Here is a 23,424-nt window from a genome sequence, read left to right on the forward strand (position 1 = left end):
TCATTTTCCCTGACTTTTCTAGGTTTCCCAGATCATTTTTTTTCAATTTTTTATACGTACCTACTTACACCATACTTTAATTTAAAGAAGAAGTTGGTCGAGGGAGGGAGGATAATTTTTTCATAAGTTTCTCTTTAAATTGATTCGAGAGCTTTTGAAAATATTTATTTCAAGATGCCTAAAAAAACGAGCTCATTTTTTGGTTTTTAAAATTTTAGAATTTGAATAGGTACCTAATTAGTCGGGGGGCCCGCATAAGGATCACTTGTACCCCCCCCCCCCCGCCGATCCTTTTCTTAAGAGGGGAGTGCTAAGGAACATTTCTAGTCCTTGTCCTCAAAAAAAAAGTGGCCCTACTTACAAAATGGCGGCCATTTTGATTGACAGGTCAGCCGAAATCGCAGATTCTGCGTTCCAACATAGGACTATCATGACATTTTTCAACCCGTACAACGGTAGATCGAAAGAGCAGACAAAAATTCATCACCTGTCAAAATTTCAAGTGCTAAAGTGCCTTTTTCGATTTTTGGTGAATTTTCAAAAATCAAATTTTGGCCAAAATGTGAGAAAAAAATCAAAATTTTACCAAATTAACCTAGAAAGTTGAAATTTGGGATATACCCTATTTTCGACCTGCCGAATCGACTGGAAACTGTTTCAAACCGTTTTGAGCAGTTCTGGAGCCTCCAGCAGATTTTCGAAACTCGAAATTTCCACAAAATTTCATCAAATGGAGTTGGAAAGCCGAAATTAATTCTGCAAACTGATTTCAATATTCTGTGAAGTCAACTGCAGGTAAATTTCGAGTCGTTTTAGTTTTAGAGCCTCCAGCGATTTTTTGAAAATTACTGGAGCCTCTAGTGAATTTTTGAAATTTGAAATTTCCCCAAAATTTCATCAAAATGAAGATGGAAAGCTGAAATGAACTATACACTCCAATTTTAACACCCTCTGAAGTCGTCTTCAGGTGGGTTCAAGTAATTTTGGAGCCTCCGGTGACTTTTTGAAAGGTGTCACGACGTTTTCAGGAGAATAGAAATTTTCAAGAAGTAGCTAACCCCATTTGATGAAATAAGTTTCAAAAATCTACTGGAGGCTCCAGTATGTAATTTTCAAAAAATCCCTGGACGCTCCAAAACGACTTGAAATTAGTTTGCAGAATTAATTTCGGCTTTCCAACTCCATTTGATGAAATTTTGTGGAAATTTCAATTTTCAAAAATCTACTAGAGGCTCCAAAACGACTTGAAATTTACCTGCAGTTGACTTCACAGAGTATTGAAATCAGTTTGCAGAATTAATTTCGGCTTTCCAACTCCATTTTATGAAATTTTGTGGAAATTTCAATTTTCAAAAATCTACTAGAGGCTCCAGAACTGCTCAAAACGGTTTGAAACAGTTTCCAGTCGATTCGGCAGGTCGAAAATAGGGTATATCCCAAATTTCAACTTTCTAGGTTAATTTGGTAAAATTTTGATTCTTTCCCTCATTTCGGCCTAATAAATTTGATTTTCAAAAATTCGCCAAAAATCGTAAAAAGCACTTTAGCACTTGAAATTTCGACAGTTGATAAATTTTTGCCTGGTACACGCAAAATAGAGAAGAAATGCTTCTTGGTCAAAAATGGGCGGTTCTGACTACATCTTGGAAATAACGTAGACCATGTTTCAGCTCTAACTGCAAAACCCGTTACACTTCCAAATGCTCTTTGTTAGGAGCTACTGTCAGGGATAGATCTATCTAGACGTTAGAAAAAATGAGACCTCGAGCCTGTTGCAGCGAGTTGTTTTCAGATCTCCCACGGAACTCCACGACTATTTACTTTTGAAACTTCTTTCAAAAAGGGCGTGTTTAGCATAATTACAATCCGTATTGAGAGATTCTGGAGTAAGGTACAGTAGAGGTACATATCGTATATAATTTCTAGATGAGAAAATTTTTCGTTGTGGTTTTTTCGAATTGTAGCTCTTATGAGGAGAACGAGGAGGGAGGGGGGAGGGAGGGAAGAAGCTAAAATTACAGAGAAACTGTGTTCAGAGTTCTGTAAGTATACATTGTAAAGGATAAGTTATTTCCAAAGTTCCATTTTTTCTAAGTGACGATTTTGTGAGACCTCATGAAAAAAAATACCAAATCCCCGTTTTTCTTACATGTCGAAAGAAAAATGCAGCACGTAATTCCCAAATACAGTCAAACTTGGATAAGTGGAACTCATGTAAGTGAAAAACCTCTATAAGTGGAATAAAATTCGTTTCCCCAGCAATTCCCTATCTAAACCTATGTGACCTGTTCTGACAAAAGGGACCACAAGTCGGATTTTTCATTTTGAAAACTAGACATCATACCGAGTCGAATGAGACCAATCCCAGCCTCCTAGCTCATTTTTTCCCACCTTTTTTCATTTCTTGAAGTTGAAGGATTGAAAAACAAGATTTTGAGAAAAACTCATTTAAAGAAAAAAATTGATGAAAACTGATAGTCTAATAATTAATCACACTTATGCTTACTATTGCTTACATCAATCGAAATGTTCAATTCTTATTTTATTCTTGATAGAAAAACTAATCTAGAGGATTTCCGATTATCATATTATAAAATGTACAGCACAGCAGGTATTACATATTGAAAATTATAGTCGTACTTATCACATATTTATTAGAATAGAAAATTCTTCATTTATGATCGATCCTAGATAGGTAATTGTAATTACCTATAGTACGTAAATTGAAAGAATATAAATCCTTATTTATAATTTCATGATTATTTGAAGTATAATCTTAATAATTTCAGATTACAAAGCATACTTATTACTAACCAGTATACCTACCTACGTAGATATTTAAAAATTAAATACATCGATATCAGTCCCGCCACATTCAGTATTTTCGTCTTCGTCCAAAATCCTGTCATTTTCATTTTTACCCAAACTCCTATCCTCTTCATACACATTTCGTCTTCATTCAAAATCTCGTTATTTTCGTTTTCGCCCAAAACCCTAACCTCTCCATCTTCATCCTCATCATCAGTATCCTCATCGTCACCATCACTGAAAACATGTACATTTGAATCACTATCGCAATCATTTACTTCATCGTCCCAAACCACTGAACTCCACAGCTCAAACTTCGAGTTGAACTTTTCATCAAAATTCACGAAAGAGCATAACATCTTTAAATCACGAAAAAAAATAGAAAAATCATGTTTTATGACGATCAGTGTCTTGTTTCCAAACACCGTTTCAACGATATTCGTTAAATCATCAAAACCACGACGGAGATCAAAGTAACATTGTGGATCGATTAGTCTACTCCAGAGAGTAAAAAAGGCTATACTAGATATGAATCTTCGTTTCACTTTCAATGCTCCTGCTTCATCATTTTCGAAAGCTTCCTCAATAAAATTACAAAATTCGTCCCACAAATTTACATTTGTAATTAGGCGCAGTTCATCAATAAAACTCCTGTCTACCTGAAATAGGAATAATTGTTTGTACTCGCGGGCAGCATTAACATCTTGCAAAAAGTAAGCTTTCAATTCGTTGTCAAACATTTCAAGATTTCGTTGATAAAATATACGTTTTAAATGTCTTACAAATCTGAAAGAATCAATAGCTAATTTCATAAACGTCAATTGGTCTTCAGAACATGGTGAACGACCATCCACTATGTTGTTCAGCAAATACGGATTGTGCCATGGCATAACATCTTGGGTCGGTTTTTGCAACATCAAGTTTCTTCTCGTTCTCAAAATTCCAGCCTCCAATGAACCAAACATGAAAACTTTAGCTTGAATGTAACTATAAATGAACTCTTCGGACATGTTCAAATTGAAATAATTTCTCTGTTGATCAGAAGCGGTTTTCCAAATCTCAAGCAATGTAGACGTTGATGTTCCACTGCATATCAGATCACAAAAGAACTTGCGAAATTGTTCTACAGCCATCTCATCTTTGAAGTATTTCCACATCCAGAGTGCAATTCGCGATGAACGCACAGCAAAACGAATAATGATTTTGTCAGACATGTCGGACAATTCAGACAATAAACGTTGTTGCTGATACCACGACATTACCGAAAGGATTTGTTTTAAAAAAGTGAAGTCCCTCACCAGTCCTTTACGAATCCAATCAGTTGCTATTTGTACTTGATCATCGTTACTTAAGCGATACCAGAAAAATGTATTCCCGGACACACCATTAGAATATATCATCTGATGCTCGCTGAGATCTGCAAAAAGAGGATTTTCAACTGGCATTCTGTGAAGTTCATTTTTAAGGAAACAAATCCAATAGAAATTGGAACGATGAGTGTAGAAGTCCACTTTCTCGATGAATTCAGATGGCAACAAGTCCAACGAAAACTTTTTGATCTCATCTTCCATGCAATATTCGCACATGATGAGAAATTTCTGCAAATTAGTCAAACTGCCGATCTCTAGAATTTTTCTCGCGCTTTTCTCGTAGTCTATTTCATCATATATTGACCAAATACACCATTTTGGATCAATGCCCTGAATTTCGTGGCTTCCCCTCAGATATACGTGGCGAAATACTATTCGCAGAAGATGCCCAACCCAATGTCTAATCTGTGCACAAAACGCTTTGAGGGAATTTTTGAGCATTTCCTCAACACAATGAGGAACTTTCAAATACATTATCATCTCTTTTGCCTGCTGTTGTTGGCATCCATATTCGTCACAGTACTCGAGGAATTCACTACAAGGGATGACATTCGTTTCTTTATCTTTCATAGGATGATATGTTGATAGATTGATGTGCCATATTTCTCGAACTACTTCATGAGACGCTATTTCTTGCAAGCTTGGTACATCATACAGGTACACATAACAATCTCCGTAGCTCTCATCGGGATTATTTCTCTCATGTCTTTGATCAGTGGTCATCTTGAATAATCTGTAAATTGAAATTTTTGTCATACTGGGTATACCTAGAGTGTAATTTTTCGCATTGAAAACTTGGAAACTAACATATAAAAAATGTATCCACGAAGAAGTAGACAAATCAAAGACTTTAATTTCAAGATTAAAGCCACCCAGAAAAAATTTCACTTCTGGAGGTTCCCTTGGAAGGGAGATATAGTTACTCAAAGAGGGAGTATTTTCAAAAAAATCATGGATTTTCAGCTCCTGTTGCTACCCAACCTGTATTTGAGATTTGCTTAGATCTATGCTGGTGCCTTCAAAATTCAATGCCACTTTCAGTGTTAACTATACATTACTGCGATGTTTGAAAATTTGAAAATCGCTTATTTTTGGATAAATTCGTGTTTTGAACATTTTTTTCTTCGCAAATATTTCGTATTATTTTGCCAAAGTTTGAAAGATGCGATTTCTAAAAATTGATGAGATATTTCGGAACGCATGTGGTGCCAATTTTGTGGCCAATATTGCCAATTGAGAAACATTGAGAAAAATAGCCGAAAACCTATGAAGTTTTTTTGCTACAGGTACCTATTGAAGTACCTACCTACAGTCATATGATCGGTTTCGTCTTGTCAAAATATGTACTGAAAAAATGAGGAGAGGGAAACAATTTTCAAATTTTTGAGACCTTTTTACATGGGAATCCAAAAAAAAGTAAAGAAACTGAATTTTCAGTCACCCACACTAAACTTTATTCAAAAAGACCCCCTACAGTAGTCCACCACAAAATTTTTAGGTGCCCAATTGCGAAACTACGGGTCTTGCAGGAGTCAAAAAGGGTCAAAACAAAGATTTTTGACAAATTTCCACCAAAAAATTGAAAAACATGATATCTAACGAATTTTTTTTTGAAAAAATCACTACTTTTTCATTACTTTTTTCTCTTTTTTTTTTCAACCAAATTTTCGGAAAGCTCTCTACTCGACCCCTTCCCTCCAACACAAAAAAATTAAACGAACATTTTCAAAAAAAAATTGAAATTGGAATTAATTTTAATTAAAATTATTTTTAAAAAAACAACACAAATGAACACAACAAATGATCATAAAAAAAAAAAACGTACTTTAATTTTTTCATTTATTCGCTATTTTTTTTTGTTGACTAAATTCACTACTTTTTTCACATTCATTGTACATTTTTAAAATCACAACTTTTTCACTACTTTTACTACTTATTAGATACCCTGAAAAAATACCTATGCCTAAAACAGATTCGCATCAAATATCGAGCGTCAAAAAGGCTTAGGGTTCATATGGTATTTTTTGGACCCAAAATTTTTTGAAAAATTGCCCGAAAATGGCCCAAAAATGCGACTGGGTTATTGCAACTTTGAGAATCATCTGGGTCATTTGCGTAGCCAAAATTCTTCCAAGAAAGAGACAAAACAAGAAAAAAAGTCGAAATTTGAAGTAATTTTTTTAAACTCCCTCTTAATACCTACTTATACATTCGTGGTGAAAAATAAACAATAATTTTGTGATTTTTAGAGGGGGAAAGGGAAACAAATGACACAAATTTTTCTGGCCTGGATTAAGCACGTCGAATTATTTTTGTTAATTCGCCTGAAGATTTCTCTTTTACGCCCGTAAGGCGAGGTAATCTGCCTTACAATGCATAATAAGTTATACAAGTACAAGTACATACGATATAGTGCAGCTTAATTCAAAGTACGAGTAAATTTACTTACCAACTCGCTGCCAAGGAAAAGAACCTCGATGTTAGGGATGGTCTTAAACGAACGCACACACAACTACTCGTTGATTTTGAATCACCAAAAGACTTTTGTATACCTACGAACATATGCGAATATCCTCGCAGTCGCAGAGATAGCGACAACGAGGAGACGACGATGGTACACGCGAAATAGAGAAGAAATGCATCGTGGTCAAAAATGGGCGGTTCTGGCTGCATCTTGGAAATAACGAACACCATGCACCAGCTCTAACTGCCGAAACCCGTTACACTTTCAAATGCTCTTTGTTAGGATCTACTGTCAGGATAGATCTACATATCTAGACGTTAGAAAAAATGAGACCTCGAGCCTGTTGCAGCGATTTGTTTTTAGAACTCCCACGGAACTCCACGAATACATATTTACTTTTTAAACTTTTTTCAAAAAGGGCGTGTTTAGCATAATTATACAATCCGTATCGAGAGATTCTGGAGTAAGAGTGTTAAAAGAACAGCGAAATAAATGAATAGGTATCTATAATGCAACATAAGTACAGTAGAGGTACATATCGTATCATTTCTAGATGAGAAAATTTTTCGTTGTGGTTTTTTTCGGATTATAGCTTTTATGAGGAGAACGGGGAGGGAGGGAGGGAGGGAGGGAGGGAGAGAAACTGTGTTCAGAGTTCTGTATGTATACATTGTAAAGGATAAGTTACTATTTCCAAAGTTCCATTTTTTTCAAGTGAAGATTTTGTGAAACCTCATGAAAAAAATACCGAATCCTCGTTTTTCTTACATGTTGAAAGAAAAAGGCAGAACGTAATTTCCAAATACATAACTCCCTCTCCGCGAAAACATCATCCCTGCTCCCCCAGCAATTATGGTCTTGCTGCACATGCAGAGCCTCCAAAATTCAAGAAATTGAAAAAAAATCGCAATAAAAATCAGTATCTAGATAAAAAGAAATTCAATTGTCAATTTAGGTGCTAAGACCTTTTGAAATAACTTTTAGTTTTCGTTTTCTCTTCAAGAAAGGGTCATTCAGAAAAATTATAAATTTGAAACATAAATTTGAAATTTTTGAAAATTTTCACAGATCTACGCATTATAGGTATGTATTTGCCAAGTTCATTGATCAAAATCTCTCGGTTCAAGCCAATTTCAAATCTTTCTTACAGCTCCAGATTTTTTTCGTTTTACACAATTAATTATGTTGTTGTTTTTTTGTTTCAGGTGAGAACAAATTTTCATGATAAAAATGAATAACGAGAGTAAAAAAATGAGTAAGTTGATAATTTGTGATTAATTATGCAAAAATCTATACTTACTTACCTGATTATTAACCTTACTTATGTATTATGTCGGTTCGTGATTTAATTGAACAGTATACCGATTTCTTATTGAACGTTTTTTACTCTTAATTTTTCGATTTTTGCCCTCTTGAACGCTGGAATAAAAAAAATGGTCACTTTTTCGGTTACTTTTTTCACTGCTAAAAGTCACTACAGTTACTTTTTTTCAGAAAAATTTAGCTACGATGCCTAATTGAGAAAAAATAGTTGAAAATCAGGAAAAATCGATCAAATATTTTTGAAATGAAATAAAATTGCGGGAAAATCACGTAAAGTATCATACTCGTAAATTGATGAAAATTTTGCAAGAATTTCAGAAAAACATTATTCAAACTTGTTGGAACGACACAAAAACATCTAGAAACGATCAAAACTTGGAAATAATATAAGTGTCCCATAATTTGAGAAAAATTTCCCAAGTTGCCTAAAAAAAATAAAATAAAAACCCAAAAATTGAAAACAATTAAAAACTAGACAGCTACTGCAAAGTGTGCGTAGCTAGCTGCCTTTTCTACAGCTATAACCGTTATTACATCTAGGTAGTACATAAGTGAATCAACCATGTCACAGTGATGAGAATTTTTCAAACTCTCACTGCTTCAAAATAATAATTGTTTTTCAGTGTTTTCATATTTTCCAAATTACAATAGGTATTTCAGAATAATTTATAAGCTTGTATTGCTTCTAAATTAAGAAATTTCTAGTTGTTTTTCATAGTTTGCATTGTTTTAAAATTTACAAAATTTCAAATCAATTTCCCGAATTCCCCATCGCTACAATTTCATTAAGTTTTCAATAAATTTTCAGAATTTTGCATTGCTGCCGAGTTAGGAAATTTGCAATCAATTTTTAGAATTCACATTGCCTCTAAATAGTCAAATTTTGAATAATTTTTCAGAATTCTTATTGTCTTTAAATTAAAAAATTTCAAATTCAATTTTCAAGTTCATATTGTCCACAAATTGTAAAACATTTACTCAATTTTTGGAATTCACATTGCCTCCAATTTTTCAGAATTCTCATCTTCTTCATAAATACATATTACAATACTTATTTCATATAATTTTCAAGTTCACATTATCTGCAACTTACAGAACTTTTAATCAATTTTTGGAATTCTCAGCATCTCTAAATACAAATTTTCATATTATTTTTTTTTAGAATTTCCATTGTCTTCAAATTTATAAATTTTCAAACCAATTTTCAGAACTTGCGTTTTATTCTAAATTAAGAATTAAATCTTATAAAATATGTTAAGAATTAGCATTGCCTCTAAATTACACGAAAAAAATATGGGTAATTTTTACAAAAAAATTTAACTAAATACTGGTAGGTATTTAGCACAATCAAGTACCAGGTCCTATTCAATAATTTTTACTGTAATCGTATAGTAAAAATTATCATTTTAATAAATTTTGCTATAGGTACCAATAGTAAAAATCATTTTGTTTTAATAATTTTTACTAAAAATCATGATAATAAAAATTACATAAACCAATTGTACAAAAATTAGTTTAATTACTCATTTTGAAGTAATTTTTATATTATAAGTAAAAAGTTAAAAATTATTCATGTCAAGGTAATTCTTACTATACTTATGGCTATAGGTAGACAAAAAATTAATGAAATGAATTTTCAGTTGGCAAATGATATCATATTTCTTAACTCAATTTCAGCATTATTTTTGCCCCATTATCATGTACTACATAGGTAACTCCAAAGCATTTACCTATCCAATATTTCCTACTAAAAATCCGTCACCTTATACCTACTTACCTACCTCACGGGGATTCGAACATGGGTCCCTAAATTTCCTATACCTACGTACATGCCCTAACCACTCAGCCACGAATTCACTAGGAGGGTTAGGGCATTAAAATAATATATTTGTTTGGTAAACGCCCCACCAAACCATCACACTTGGAATTTACAGCTAACTGACCGGGGGTGTAACAGGGTACAATGAAACACAGCTGGTGATGGAATAGACTGGGGGTATAGCAGGGTACAATGAGCGGCAGGTGTTTTGCAAGTCCCCTTTACCATTTTTTAGGAATTTATGCATTAAAATAATGAACTAAAATTGCAATTACTCAGCAATTACCCATCCGAATTGAATGAAAATTAATCTATTCCCTCCGCCTTAATGATTCTCAAATGGTGTCCAATAGGTACAAAAAACGGTTGGATAGCTTAAGAGAACATTCATTGTAAATGAAATTTCATTTCTCAAAGCGAAACCAATAGTGTGCTACGCACACTAATTACCAGAAATTGATGAAATATCTCGAGTATTGAGAATTTTTTTTTTTGTAAATTGCGTAGATCATGAAATTTACAACTCGTCAACGTCAACATTCGCGCAATACAATCTCGACCAAGCAAAACGGTAATTTAAAAGCCGAGATTTCCTCCTCCCCCTCCTCCCCCTCTCCTCAACACAAAACGACCAAAAAAAACCAACACAGAAAGAAGGTAAAGATTAAAATTTTGAAGGCAGAAAAAAAACACGAAATTAAAACTTTCAACAATTCAAAATGGCCGGGTAGTTAACTAAATGAAAAATATTTATCAGCTATAGCCGCCGGAGAGAAGTTGGCGAAATTATTCTCATTTATAAAAGCGCAGTTGAAGCCCTAATTTACAAATTTAAATCGTTCGGTTATGACGTACTGTAACAAATAATCCTCGAAAATTTCGCTATAATCACAAATCGTCGCTCGTCTGCGGGTATATTAGTTAAACTGCTATAGCTAGGTAGGTACATGGGCTCGAGAAGCCATAAGATCAAGAAACGTACGGGGTGGCGTAAACTTTCGCACGGTTTTAAAAACTTGTACTTTTCTTAGCTTTACGCAGTGAGAGGTATATAGAGGTTTTGCCGGCGGTTTGTGCGGCGTACAGAATGCGATAGAGAGGAAGAGAAACCGGCATCGAAAACGTACAGAATTAACGATTTCGTGTAAAATTCCGGTGTGTGGCGTGAGAGTGTGCTGTTTAAGCCTTTGCCTCATACACCACGAATGCTAGAAAAAGCCTGGAGCGAGAAGATTGGGGAGTGAATTAAAACACATCGTATTCAAAATACATACACCTGAAAGGATATTTACCATTTCTATATATTAATTCGGATTACATAAAGTTTTCGAGCAGCTTAACGTGTATACATATTCAACCTCCGGCTCTGCTCTGTGGCCATATTGTAACTTACCTAATGGAAAAAAATCTCCCTCTTAGCGTTTTATTACACATGTAAACCGTGAAATAATTTCCCGCCTCATTGCTAAAGCTATTTTATGTGTATTATGAACTCGAAGCAGATGTAATCGGTCACTCTTCTGTGTATTTCTCGACTCATTTATTCGTATTACACACTTTCTTCTCTTCAGAAAAAAAAAAACTCTATTTTCTGCTTTGAAATAAAAGTAGGTAAGTATAGGAGCAAAGCAGTCATAACAACATGAACGATTACAATCGCGAAATTAAATTAAACGTCGCTGTAGTATTCAGGAAACGAGCTCGATTACGAGTCGAGTATCTACACGAGCTGCAGCTTTTTTCTTTCTCGAAATTAATAAAAAAAAAAATACACAGAAAAAAGCGAAAATTCTGTCAAAAACGCCCGCTGTGTTCTCTTGCAACGTCAACCTACTTACATACCTATGTACTTTATTAAAAATTCTTTTCCTCTAAAGAATATACGTACGTTCCTTAGGTACCTATTTTCTATTTATGTTTTTACGATTGTGAAGTACGTATGCTTAAATGCAAAGGTGCATGCTCGTATCGTATGTATTAGTATGGGCTTTGATGACGTATAAATTTGCAAGATGTGGTACAGTATGATGCAAAAGTAATGTTAAATCGAAAGAAAAACTCGAGCAGATGTTGGGCTTCTTTAAATAAAAATTATTTGTCAACTTTCTTCTGCTGAAATGAGACGATGGAATGATTTCATCTGCGATGAGTATCCCTGATGAAGTGATGAGAGTTTCCAATAGCAATGCCAACTATTTCTGATTCATGCTTGTTTCTATTAATTATGAAAGAAGCCCCCCCCCCCCCAACATTCAAAATACATCGAGTGAATTCTCCATTGAAATTAACCATTTTGATCCATTTTGAAAATAGACTCATTTAGTCTGATTTGAGCTTAAAAAAATCATCGATCTTTTTTACTACATCTATGTAAAATCCTAACAGAGTAAATAATGTTTCAATTTTAGCAATAATTACTTATACTTAATTAAGTTAGGTAAAGCGAAGATAAGCTCTCGATGGAATTTAAACGAAAATCATATAAAATTACTATTTTTTCATTAAACTTTGGCGTAGAGAAAAAGAAACCACCTTACGTATCGAAAAAGTAAAACTTTGACCGCAAACTTTCTTGAAAAGTTAGCTTTCCCAACAGCTAGTTTCAACATGCCTGGAATAATGGCGTTAGCTACGTTTTTCGGTACATTAATTACATTCGTAGGGCTTTACACAGATAAGAAAATTTATTTTGGAATATCATCGGAATGGAGGTACTATTAGTGCTGGTGCTGGTGCTTCGTGGAAACTCGTCGCGCGTTGTTCTGCTCGATAAATGATGAATTTTTCAAAGTACCTAGTACCTACTACGGTATACCTATACTTATAGTATTCTGAAGTAAAAATGAAATATACGTCGAGCACCACCCATAGAGAAAACCGAACTGTCAGCTACAAGACGAAACTAAATTTATCGAACAACTTAACATTGTTTACTTAAAACTTCAAACATACCGAAAAAAGTGTACATTTGCCTTTCTTTCGTGTATACTTTACCGAATGAACGAAACGATAAAAGCCACACGTACTTTTCAAAGATAAATTCCTACTGCAAGTTTACAAAACTCGGCGAGCATTTTTTTTTTGTTCTACGATTTTTAATCAGATAAGGACGAGAAGAGAATGAGATGAAATTAGGTCGCGTGTTCGTTAGAGGCTTTATTTTTCTGGATTTGGTAATGATTGTCGAGGTGGGTTAGGCATAGGATACCTAGTAGGAGAGGAAAGAGTGCGGCATGATTTGCAGTAGTGCATCTTGTAAGAGTGAAGCAAAATTCTGTATAGATGAATGAAATAGGTACTTATGGCGATTATTGTCAATATTGAGTATTATTAGGGGGAAAATGCAGTAAATTTTGGTGTAGTGAAATTATAGTGTGTCCGAAATCAGGTTTTGTTTGAAAGGGGGGGGGGGGTAAATTCTTTTCAAAAACATTTTCAGTGAACACATTAACTAAAAAAAAAAAGTTTAAACAACTTTAATTGTGAAATTTTCATTTTTTTTTTTTTTTTGAAAACGTAAAACAATTGAAGTCTTTTTTTTGCATTTTTCATTAAAAGTCAGAAATTTATTGACTCAAAATCCGGAATCCGATGAGTAAATTTTCAGTTGTCAAGTAAATATTTGATAGACATGTAGCCTATCTCGATTCACAAATTAAATTACTTATCTCACCTGAAAATCTTACGAATTTGTATGATGTTATTTTGGAGAAAGTCGATTTTGAAAATGAAAACAGAACAGGTCAAAGCGGTTCATTTTTTGGCTTTAAAAAACTTGATTTAAAAAAAAAATTCCATCTTGATTTTGAAAAAGGCGAGGGCAAAAGCTTTTGAAAATTGGTGTTTCGAAAAGTAAAAATTTGTGTTTTTCAAATTCTGAAATTGTTTAATGAAGAAAAGTCGCATAAAATCGTTTGAAAATGAGTAAAAAAAAGATACTTTGGATGAAAAACAATTTTTTTTTTTATTTAAAAAAAATTTTAAAAGTCTCACTTTTTTGGAAAAAAAGTAACCAAAAGTGCCTTTTGTGAAAAAAGTGACGAAGTTACTTTAAAAAAGACCCGCTACGATACCTGCTCAATATTGTATCATTTTTGCAATTATTTGCTCAATTTTTGTGATTTTTCACCAATTTTTAGTCAATTTTACTTTTTTTGACATTTTAACCAATTTTGAAGCATTTTCCTAAACACTCTATTCAAATAAAACCCCACTGTTTTTTTTATCATTTCATTTTTTTTATCATTTTATGACAACTTTCAATAACTGGGAAGTGACTTCAACATTTCAGAACACAAGATTCATTTTAGCCCAATTTTCAATAAACTAAGCAATTCATACAAAATTTTACGCGAATTTTGAGAATTTTCTCATCTTTGGTCATTTTTTGATTTTTCATGAATTTTTGGTAACTTTCACCGGTCAAAATTTCAGGTTCTGAAGACAGTTTTTCGACTTTTGATGAATTTTCAAAAATCAAATTTGAGTTTAAAAAAATTGAAAAAAATCAATTTTTTATCGAATTGACCCAGAAAGTTGAAAATTCTTTGCATCACATTTTCAACCCCCCTCCACCTCTCTTGAATTGAATTGGAGCTGATGTTAAACCGTTTTGGATAATTCTGGAGTCTCAAGAACACTTTTTCAAGTTGAAATTTCCACAGAAACAGTCCTACCGATGCTGTAAAGCGTAAAGCCAACATTTACGTAGTTTGAAACCCTAATTTCAACATACTCAGTCAATTAAAAGTGGTTTCAAACAGTTTTATAGCCCTCCAGCCCTCTTCTGAAAATTCCATATTTCAAATAAATGAATACCTACATTTTTAATGACTGTGCAGTTTCTGAGGTAAGTATTTTTTGAAAATCTGGATTCTCCAAAATATGGCCGGAGACTCCGAAACCGCTGGAAACCATAAATTTTATAACTATCCAGCTTCATTCGGTAAATTATGTGGGAATTTCAACTCTCAAAAATCTGCTGGATACTTCGGAATTGCTCAAAATGGCTTGAAACAGTTACTTATCGAGTGAGGGGTAGGGGAGTCGAAAATAGTGTACAGAAGAAATTGCAGGTTTCTTAATCACTTTGGTGAAATTTTGATTTTGACATGGATATGTTTTTTGAGGGGGGGGGGGGGGGAGTTTCGAAATTTAGTTAACTTTCTGACATCACGTCAGACTTTTAAAAACTTCAATTGAGAGGTGTGAGATTGACTTTCGAAAACTTGGTAAAAAATATTTTCTTGAGTTTCTGGCAAAGTGAAGGCAAATTATCATCATATATTTGAAGAAAAAAACATTTTTGGCTACCCAAGCTTTTATGATGAAAAATTAGCAGGGGTGACCCCCTGAATAATTCCTGAGAACTACCACTCCACAGACCCCCGGCTAATTTGCCAGACTCGAGGGGGGGAGGGATCACTGAAATTATAAAACTTTTGGTAATGACTTTCTGATATTTCGTCAGTATTTTTTTTTCAATTTAAAATAATTGCAACATTTAGTCAACCTGAGTAAAAAACGTATCCATGATTCAGAACTTTTGGGAGACCCGAATTTACACCCATTTTTCCATTCTTGTAGCAAATTTCATTTTCAAAAATGTGCAAAAAATCGAAGAATGTTCTTTAGATTCTAAAATTTGTATTGTTGAATGCTCTCTTGACTTCACTTTATCCGGCTTAAAAAATTTTATGTAGGTTGGGATATATCCTTATGCGTTTGTTTTTTGGGGGAAGGGGTGGGCGGGGGTTCAGAAATACTTAAAATTCGTATACCTTTGATCTAGGCAGGTGAGCTCCGTCTAAGAAAAGTTGAGCATCAACTGTCCATTCAATATTGAATTGTGGGGAAGAACTTATTGAAATGACGAAGGGAAAAAAATCTCAATTAATTGGAGACTGGAGAGTCTCCAATTCACTAAAAACTTTTTTTTTCATTTTTTTTTTAACCCGATGCGGTATAATTTTGAAATTTAAACTACGTAATTTGAGAACTAGGGATACATATTCTCGTAAACCTACATCTTTAAGAAAATCCCGAAAATCTGACAACGCCGGTTTCGCAAGCATTTTGGGAATTTCAGCCGTCAAGATTGAAATCAACCAGACATCGAGTTTGTGGTAGCTGTATATAGTAGCTTTTACGAACACCTTGTTTTTTATTCTCAGGTCAGCTGACAAATTAGAATTATTCTCATCGGAACGCCTTCTCAAGATTTTGGCAAGTGACAGGTTAAGTAGTCGATAACATAATGTTGGAATTTCTAATTCAACGAATAGAAAGCATTTTCGGGTACTCGAGTTAGCAGTTCACACAACGTCGGTTAATTTCATTATCTTGAAATGAGAGAACCGCTCGAAATGAAAGAAAAGCATAATAGATTCGAAATGGTAATTTCGCCAGCTCGTGGTGCTTTTTTTACGATGGTATTTTTCCCCCTTTTCTTTTTTTTTTTTTTTTTCTTTCTCGAATATCAAAACAACCAATTCTATCCTAATTAAGCAAAGTGTAATATTTTATTCATACTTTTACAGAATTCAATCCTTTTGGCTTGCTTGGTTTTTCCCTCTTGATATTTTGTAAAATTAAATATACAACGAGTAGTGAAATGTTTACGTTATGGTAGGGAATTTTTAGCTTAATTCATAGAATTCTTATTAGCTGCTGCGTGCTTTCTTGCCGTACCATCAGACGAAAGTTTTTAGGTACTAGAGTTGAGTCGTCTGCCGACGATATACAATATACCATCGAAGACGAGCCTTTTCCGCAAAAATTTCGGGTATCGTAATCTTGTTAATTCCATTTGAAACGGTTCGTCGATTTACATTTTACCAACGTTCAACGTTTTCGTGAGTGGTGCGTAATTTGTACTGGCTGGTTTTTTTCCTTTTTCTTTTTTTTTTAATTTACCAAATGTTACCGTAGTCGTCGTCGAAGAAAAAAAAATTTCTAATTTTAGTAACCCCTTTGATTACGTGATTATTTGAGTGTTCGGCGCACGAACACTCTTTTTACACATTTTACAAAGCCATCAAGATGAAATCCGTTTTTCTATTTTTTTTTGTTTCGTTTTTTTCTTCATCGTCTTTTAGTATCTACTGTGTGTAGGAGCAGCCTACTATCTTACAAAAATTTAAACTCGACGCGTTATTTCTATTAGGTAATTTTGTCGGAACGTTTTTTCTTTATTAGCTCGCGCCATAGGCCACTTAGATTTGGTTCAGGGGTTTCGTTGTATGAGAATTAATACGGCTCAATTTTTATACGTACAGGATTTGTTCGACGACAGAGACGGAGGGAGGGGGTGTAGGTAACTTCTCTCCTTTTTTTTGCGCCGGCATTTCGTCTGTCTTATTTTATTTTTCTCGTATGTCGAACAACTGGTATAGGTACCTAGACCTACACTGTGCTGTTCCATTAGTTGAAAAACGAACTGGAACTCGCCTTTATCTGATTTTTGTTTAGCTTGAAAATGTTCACACCGTGGAAATTCTTTCGCTTGTAATGACACGTCTCTTTGCGCTGTCGCCTCCTTTATTGGTAAATATTTGTTTTGCAAGAGATGGAATTATTGCTAGAGCCGGACTGCGACTAGCTTCTTTGTATCAATAAAATGGTCGAGTGGTATTTGTAGCTTTGGAATATAATTTCACGTGGTTTTATGTTGCTCTTCTCGGTGTCTCGGTGTAAGCAAAAGATAATAATAAGGGATTGCGATGGAAAATTTTGTTCGGTTTTCGTACAGGGAAGGTATTATTGGGTCGTTGGCATTGTATTAGGTATGTTGAGTTTTTCACTGGGTTTATGGTTGGTATTAAATAAGTAAATGAGAGATTTGAGGTTTAGAAGAGCACAGGGGATAAAAAAATTGGAATGATGCGAAAATAGTATATAATTGTTTTGATTTATCAATGAGGAGAATATTTTCACTTGAAAACAGAGTAATTAAATAACTTACTAGTTCTTTTAGATGAATTCTGAGAACTCTCCTCACTCTTTTCACAAGAGTAAGAGTATAACTTCAACACAGAAAATAGTTTCTTACCTGAAACAGAAAAAACAACAATGGATAAGAGTTTATTTTATGTTTCGAGCTTTCATTCTTGAGTTGACCTATCTACTCCATCCCTTTCAATAACTTGTACCCAGTGAATATAAATTTAGGCAGCTAAAATTATAAAGCTATGCGTGAGAAGGTTTTTAAAATTGTGCTGGAAGGTACTACGAATTTGCTCGAATTTTTTTTCTAGGTTGCTCATGCACATTAGGAAAAAGAAAAATCCCTCATTTGCTCACGAACCTCCCTTGGGGAAGGTGAGGTGGTTTTTTTCAGCACTTGAAATTTCTAGTCATCATGCACAAATTTGGAATTCAGTTGCTCGGGGTTAATTGAAACAACTGGGAGAAAACGTGTTTGTTGCATTCTGAAGGTAACTGAGTCATTTTCAAAAATATTCGCCAAAAATTGAGCTTTTAGTGAAAGCCTGATTTTTAAAATCTTACCAAATTTTAGGGATACTTTTTGAAAATTTGAAGAAAAAAAAACAGGAAGTATTTTTAATGAAAATATTATTACAAGAACAGGGCTCGTACTGAATTTTTTTCAAAATAAATTGGTGTAAAGGCTCCTCTCCGAAAAAAGTTTTAAAAATTGATATGGTATGAAAATATCAGAAATTGGTCAATATTTTCAACGTTTTTGAAAATCTCGCGTAATTCCAAGAATTTATCGCACTTTTTTAAAAAAATTATCATAAGTCACACGAAATATTGTAATATAGTAATATAGTATCATATAAAATTGATCAATTTTTTTCAAAGTTTTTAATGAGAAATACTTAATAATAAAGAGTTCAACAGTTTTTATACCCTAAATACCGGAAAATTAACAAAAATTATCCTTGTTTATAAGATCAGGGGCAAAACTAAGCGTTCTTTAGGGTAGGGGGGGGGGGTCAATCAAAAATTTTCCAGCTGATACGTATGAGGAAAAAAATATTAATTTTGCCGGATAAAAATCAGAGTTTTTTAATATGAAATAAAAGACGAGAAGGCAATTTTTCTAATTGATATAATAATTATTACTTATGTAAATCCGTAAAATTTCGGATATGGGGTTTTTTAGGTCGTCACTGAAGTCGATTTTGGCATTCATATTCCCCTTAATCTCGAAATAATCCATTAAAGAGGAGGGGCTGCAAAACCTTAAATTTTTAAATATTCAACATTATATCAATTTCGTTTTTTAAGATGCTGAACTGAATTTTCTGGATGGTTGGATCCCTTTTATGTGGATATTTTTCTTTACATGTCACAGTATACCTACTCCGGGCATGTGATATTTTCAAATGATCTTGAATGGGTTTTTTTAAACAAAAACTTTTTACCTCAAAAATTCCAAAAAATTGAGTTTTTTTTGTAATAAACAGGGTGAAATCAAAATATTTTCGAAAAAATTTCATTATTCGTTTATTGTTTCAGAAGTTTTGGCATCAACAATTTTGGGAGGGGAGGGAAATAAATGCAGTAAATTTTGCAATGTTGTATTGCATTTCTCAAAGACGAAAAAAGTACTCTATCGAAAATCACAAAAATTCCTGATTCTGGATTTCAATTCAATCAAGTACGAACCTTTTTAAAGGTTGAGTGATTTTGACAATTCTCTCGCACTTTTGAAAAAAATGAAAAAAGCTTTGGCACCGCCAATTTTGGGAGGGGAGGGAGATAAATGAAGCAAATTTTGCAATTTTGACAAAATGAATTCAACGATTTTTATACTCAAAAATGTCTATATTTTGATATAAATTTATAACATTTTGAAAAAAAGTAAACTTGGCAGTTTTACAGCATTTTGAAATTGGAATTTTTTTTGACTATTTTGAAGTACCTCAATTCATTCATTTCGGCATGCAAGAAAAATAAAAGAAAAGTGTTTGAAATCGCAGAAAGGGAAAGAAAAAACTTACATATATTCATAATCAACTTTTTGAAACTTTCCTATTCTAAGCATTTTTCGAATTTTCGCCGCTTCGTGTTTTGATAGGTGAATAAGAACAATATCTTGTGGTAAGAGGAAGTTGATTTTTTTGGCTTCAAAGTTTCAGAATTTGAACGGTTCTTTTTTAGAAATTCAAGTTTTGAAAAAGAAAAACAAAAAGGCTCGAACGAAGTGAGGGAAAAAGTACTCGAAATATTTCGAGAAGTAAAAAAACAACATTTTTTTTTCAATGTGCGAGGAGTTCATTTTTGGATTTGAACATTTTTAGAAAATTTGATTTTGAAAAAAAAAACTATTAAAAGACCTGATGAAAGTGAAATCTGAAGTTTTCGAAAATTTATAATTCAACAACCCAGTAAATTACCTAACATTTTCTTACAAAAAGTCAATTTTTTTACATTTGACATTAAAACTGTATTTAGACCGAGCGAAGCAAGCGGAAAAGATTTCAAAAATTTTCAATTCAAGTTCCGAGGAAGTCGACAAAAAAGTTTCTTCATCAAGACTAAAATTTTTTTAAATTATTGACTTGGTCGAATTTCGGTGAATTCCGCAATTCGCCGACTTTTTCACCCCCCCCCCCCACCGCATCCTTTCCCAACCCTCTTTGTTTCGTCTCTGTAATAAAAGTATGGCATGATGTCATAAAATCAACTGATTTGTTTTTAAATTTTCAACAGTCAGCATCACGTGAAACTGCTCAACATATCCGATGTCGGACTTTAAAAAAAAATTAATGGTCAATTTTTGACACTTGGAATTACACGGAAATTATCTTGGAAATCTCAATACATATTTATAAGATTAGGTATATGTTCAACTCTCAAAAATGACTTTTTGACATTTTGCCAGACTTTTGAAAACTGGAAAAATCTTGTAGAGTTCATACGTATGAAGGTATTAATGTCATTTTCATGATCAAGCTTTTTTAATCATTTCATTTCCTGGAAATCAAGACAACTGTACATTACCCTATATGGTACCTATTTTGAATAAAGAGAAGAGAAAAGTCGAATCTCAATTCGTTATACTTATGTACAAGACTGATACGAATTATTCTTGTGCAAATAACTAATCATCTCGTTGTACGCATATGTTTAAACAAATTGAATTTTTTTCATAAAATATCTTTCAGGATGTCATTTCTTTCATTACATACGAGTAGTTAATCATCACCATTCGTGTGCAGCCATTTCCAGTTGAACTCGTATCTATCCATCTACCTATAGCCTAACTACCTAGACCTACCATCTTCACCGTGAATAAATCTTAACAACATTTGTACGTACAACCCAAAGCAAATGATATACACAACAATTACGACAATTTAAATTCCATCTGCATCGCACACAGAAGAGACGGCAATGCGATTTTCGGTCCAGCCCATGGTGAAATTATACGGTTGAAAAATTAAGCTATTTATTGTTCGCACTGCGATGAGCGTGAAATGAGGTCAAACCTTATAAGATTATTAGTCATCAATCAAAAATGCCATTAATTATGTTCGCGTTAATGTTCTAGTTAGCACAGTTGTACATATGTAGTACACTATTACGTGTGTAGTGTGTACTTATTCGAAAAGGACGATTAAGTTTTACTCTCGAGCCATCTCGTGTACTTGTGTATAGTACACCACGATAGCTAAACAATCGCACGGTCAATTATCGAAAACGAGCTATTCATTACCAATTACTAGTTACCAGCGTATCGATGAGTAGAATTCGTTCACCTACATCGAAGCATAGTACATACACTCTATCCAAACTATTAGATACAGTGTACATAGGAACGCGGTTATAAAAAGGAATAATACCACTACCCTGCTGTGCAACGAGCTTCGAAAATGACGCAGTAATCGACGAATATTATAATTCGAAAAGCTCGATAGTCCACAACTCCACATACACCGAAAGCGAGCAAATATGTATTAATGCAGCGAAAAATCACAACGGTGATGGCGCCTCTTAAGTCTTAACCCATATATCGGTTTTGGAATTCAATAGGCGACTAATGAAATTGAAAAAGGCGAGGGGAAAAAATGCCTCGTTGGGTAATTTTTACTGCTGTGAGACTTGGCAACAGTTCTGACACTGAAAGTAATATTAAAAATGAATACCCGCGTGTGTATATTAATAAATCGTAAATTTCAATTCGAATCAAACACAACAAAGAAGCCGCCACAGGCCACACAGAGCCGAAAAAAAATACATCAATACGCGAATTTATCGTTTCTACGTAATAAAATAATAAAAATATATGTTTCTTGAAAAAGAAAAAAAAGAAAAACATTTAAATTTTGAAAAATTTTTCGTAACTTGAAAACGAAATGATTTTATTGGCAGCCATGATATTATTTCGAAATCAACTTGGCCATAGTTTTATTCCCATAATGCATCGTACTGCAGGTCTTCTCGCTGATAAAAAAGATATATAGGGTAGTTAATAGATCGGGTGCGAAATTTAACAGCACAAAACAAAACTTATTGTGAAAGTTGTAGAATTTGAAAATTTTTTCGTGATAAAACCATAACAGGGCGTCAAGTTGGAGATTTTTTGCTTGTATTCGGAGTTATGATACAAGTTGTATTTGTTTTACGAGCTTGGAATTTGACTTATTCTATGACTTTTTGCTGCTGGGTTGATTTGATAGTGCGAATGAAAATTTATTTAATGGATTGTTATGCCACTGCCAACTGCAGAGTTTTAGAAAAAAATTTGAGGTGCTTGGTTGAGATTTTCTTGAGAATAAAATTTCAATGTTATGAAGTATTTTGAATTTGAAATTATTTTCTGGGACTGAAAAAAAAAATCGTTTACTTTATGATTTGAGTCAAAATTTGGCAAATGATGAAAAGGTTCCTAAAATTTTTCACAAGGCTGAAATTCCAAAATTCAAAAGTTCACTTTTAGGTTTATAGCCATTTTTCTTCTAAAACTGTAAGGCAAAGGGCGCGGGCGTCTGCATAGAACTCAAAGTTTTCAAATAATGAAAAAAGGTTATACGAATCCATTTTGAATTCATTCCCATCACATTTTATCAATTTCTGTGTTGTTTTTTTTTTTAATTTGAGAGGAAAAGAGAGGGAGAGGAGGTAACTGAAATGTCTCACTGAAGATGAGGAGACTGAGAGATCGAAAGGGTGGGATCGGAAAAATCAGTAAATATTTGAACTCATTGCCTTTGACTTTTTCTTAATTCCAATCCCCACCCATGTCAATATCCAATTTTGAAAGTCAATTCATTGAAAAGAGTTTCTTGCCAAGAATTGTCACTTTTTCGCATCCAAATAGACTTGTTTTTTTTCAAAAGTATGCAAAAGTCTAACTTGTTTGCCAAAAGATGCCAAAAAGTCTCACTTTTTTGACAAAAATTGCAAAAAAGTACAATTTTTTTAGCAATAATTAAATACCAGAAAGTGATGCGAAAGAATCTCCCTTTTTTTCGACAAAAACTGCTGGCCAATGGTTTCCAAAAAATTCTACATTCGACTAAAATTGTCAAAATCTTGCTTTATGTAAAACATTCATATAAATTCTCACTTTTTAGAAAAATTGAAAAAAGCTGCTATTACAAAAACTGCCAAAAATTACCAAGATTCTTGATTTTTTTTACCTAAAAGTTTTGAAAAAGTCTTTT

General features: G+C 33.4%; 2 protein-coding genes across 2 annotated transcripts in view; one reads left to right on the plus strand and one right to left on the minus strand.

The window, feature by feature from the left end:
* Positions 1-23,424, plus strand: part of LOC135845919 (protein artichoke) — a 240,339-nt gene that overhangs the window by 115,670 nt on the left and 101,245 nt on the right. The window lies entirely within an intron of this gene.
* LOC135845419 (uncharacterized) lies at positions 1,239-6,782 on the minus strand. Its single transcript, XM_065363950.1, has 2 exons — positions 6,628-6,782; positions 1,239-4,911 (listed from the first exon to the last, which is right to left on the minus strand). The coding sequence occupies exon 2, from the start codon at positions 4,899-4,901 to the stop codon at positions 2,823-2,825; it is 2,079 nt and encodes a 692-aa protein (XP_065220022.1). The 5' UTR covers positions 4,902-4,911; positions 6,628-6,782; the 3' UTR covers positions 1,239-2,822.

This window comes from Planococcus citri, chromosome 4 (genome assembly GCF_950023065.1).
Source record: "Planococcus citri chromosome 4, ihPlaCitr1.1, whole genome shotgun sequence".
NCBI lineage: Eukaryota > Metazoa > Arthropoda > Insecta > Hemiptera > Pseudococcidae > Planococcus > Planococcus citri.

Excerpts from the sequence above, each read along its gene's own strand:
- LOC135845419 (XM_065363950.1), bottom strand. The coding sequence starts at position 4,901 with ATGACCACTGATCAAAGACATGAGAGAAATAATCCCGATGAGAGCTAC.